The sequence below is a fragment of the Camelus ferus genome, chromosome 31 (assembly GCF_009834535.1).
Source record: "Camelus ferus isolate YT-003-E chromosome 31, BCGSAC_Cfer_1.0, whole genome shotgun sequence".
NCBI classification, from domain to species: Eukaryota; Metazoa; Chordata; class Mammalia; order Artiodactyla; family Camelidae; genus Camelus; species Camelus ferus.
This window is the reverse complement of record NC_045726.1, coordinates 11,376,114-11,378,415: the sequence shown is the minus strand read 5'-3', so window position 1 is coordinate 11,378,415 and position 2,302 is coordinate 11,376,114. Positions and strand designations below refer to the sequence as shown.

General features: G+C 42.8%; 1 protein-coding gene across 1 annotated transcript; it reads right to left on the bottom strand.

Annotated features, from left to right (window-relative positions):
• Positions 1–396: 396 nt before the first annotated feature.
• On the bottom strand, positions 397–1,672 carry LOC106730896 (voltage-dependent anion-selective channel protein 2-like). Its single transcript, XM_032471070.1, is given in 1 exon segment — positions 397–1,672. A coding segment is annotated over 1 exon segment (825 nt). The 5' UTR covers positions 1,515–1,672; the 3' UTR covers positions 397–689.
• Between the last annotated feature and the right edge of the window lie 630 nt (positions 1,673–2,302).

Here is a 2,302-nt window from a genome sequence, read left to right as displayed (position 1 = left end):
GAAGAACGTGGAGAAGAGCAGAGCATCATTTGTTCATTTGCTCATTCGCTTAACTCACATTTTTGCAAAAGTACTGCCCCAGGGGCTAAGGCTACAGATGAATGAGGCTCGGTTCTTGCTCCCTCAAAATATTTGTACACTGGTTGGGTTGAGAGACAGAGATAATCTCCCTTCTGAGTGAGACGAACTGCACTCTGTCTATGGAGTCTGTGTCTTTCTTTTTTTTTTTTTAATGTACACTTATTTTAATCATAATTTGTAATGTTTTGGGGTACCAAAAGTAATTCTAATAATGGTTGAATTTAACAAAAAATTTTAACCTCATCTTAAAACATCCACTGATCCATCTCATTCAATGTTAAAAGGAACATAAAAACGAACATGCACACAGTTGCACAGTTTTCATAAAGGTCTATTTCATTATTGGTGGGCAGCACATTTAACAGTTAAATACATTTAAGCAATGTATAGGTGACTGCGTGACTGCAGCACTGATAACTGGATAGATAACCGATTCAACTAGAAACTAACAGGTAACTGTCTAAATATTTAAAATACAACTCTTGTTTAGAGCACCCTTTGTTTTGATCACCTTCTTGGGCGGGGGAGGGGAAGCCTGCTGGTCACGTTGGAAATATATTAAAGCCAAATCTTCTAATATCCATCCCCAGAGGTTTCTTTCAGCTAGATTAAGCCTCCAACTCCAGGGCAAGCCCAGGTTTGTGGCCTCCAGCATGAATGCTCTTCCCATCTACCAGAACAGACAGTGTAAGCTGCACACTAGGCCCCAGAGTCTGAGTATAGCCCACTCCAATTAAACTAGAGTTGTTGACTTTTGCAGAAACGGAAGCAGTGGGATCCAACTGATATTTAGCGACAATGCCAAAACGAGTGCAGTTGGTTCCTGATGTCCAAGCAAGGTTTACTGAAGTGTCAGGATCTTCACATACTTTCTGGTAAATTGATCCTCCAAATTCTGTCCCATCATTGACATTACTGTGTAGCTGGAAGCCCCCAGTCCTGGAGCCCACTGCAAAGTTATTCCTTGCTAGCTTTGATTTGGCACTGTCAAAGGTCATCTGGTACCCAGCAAGCCAGCCCTCATAACCAAAGACAGCTGAACCATGGACTGCAGCAAAATCAAAGTCAACATCACAACCAAGGTTTATACACTCCCTCTTGTAAGATGACTAGATTTCACCACTTTTCTTTTCCGTGTTTGGTGAAAAGGCGGTATCAAGTGTCAGTTTCAAACCTTGACAAATCTGGGCTTCGATCGTGATTTCTGTTCCCAGAGTGTCATCAGTGTCCCACTTTTCTGTGAAAGTCAGGCCATACTCACACCATTTATATTTGGTCTCCAAGGTCCCAGTAACTTTACCAGTGTCTGTATTAGATGAACCAGATGTTGAGAATTCCACGCCACTGCATGACTTTGTTTTCACACCCAGTTTCACCAACCCAAAACCAAATCCTTTGTTGAAAATCTCTGGCAGCTTTGCTAAGGTCAGCATATGATGGAGGAATACACACTGGCCGCAGGCAGTTCTTCCCGTAGCAAGAGGTGATCTGGTGGTCTTCTGGGTGGGATGAGGGGCCGCTGTTGCCTCTCTGCTCTCAGGTGAGGCCGCTCAGCTGGCTCGGGGTCCGGCTGCAGCCGCGGTGGCTGGAGGGCGAAGTGAAGACCTGAATCTTTCTGAATAAATCTACCTTTACTAAAAAAAATGGGAGGGGAGAGAAAAAAAAGAAAGAATGCGCAGGCTGCGGAGAAAAGGAAACTCTCCAACATTGTTGGTGGGAATGTAGATTGGTGCAGCCGCTGCGGAAAACAGTGTGGAAGGTTCTCAAAAGCTGAAAATAGAACTACCATGTGACCCAGCAAGCCAAAAACACTAATTTTAAAAGATACATGCACCCCAATGTTCATAGCAGCATTATTTACAGTTGCCAAGATTTGGAAGCAAACTACGTCCATCAACAGACGAATGGATAAAGATGTCTCTCTCACACACATACACACACACACACACACACACACACACACACACACACACACAATGGAATACTACTCAGCCATAAAAAAGAAATGTTGTCATTTGCAACAACATGGATAGACTTTGAGGGTATTACGTTCAGTGAAGTAAGTCAGACAGAGAATGACAAATATCGTATGATGTCACTTATATGTGGAATCTAAAAAATACAACAAACTAGTGAATATAACAAAAAAGAAGCAGACTCACAGATACAGAGAACAAAGACGTTACCAGTGAGAGGAGAGGGAAGGGAGGAGGGGCAAGAT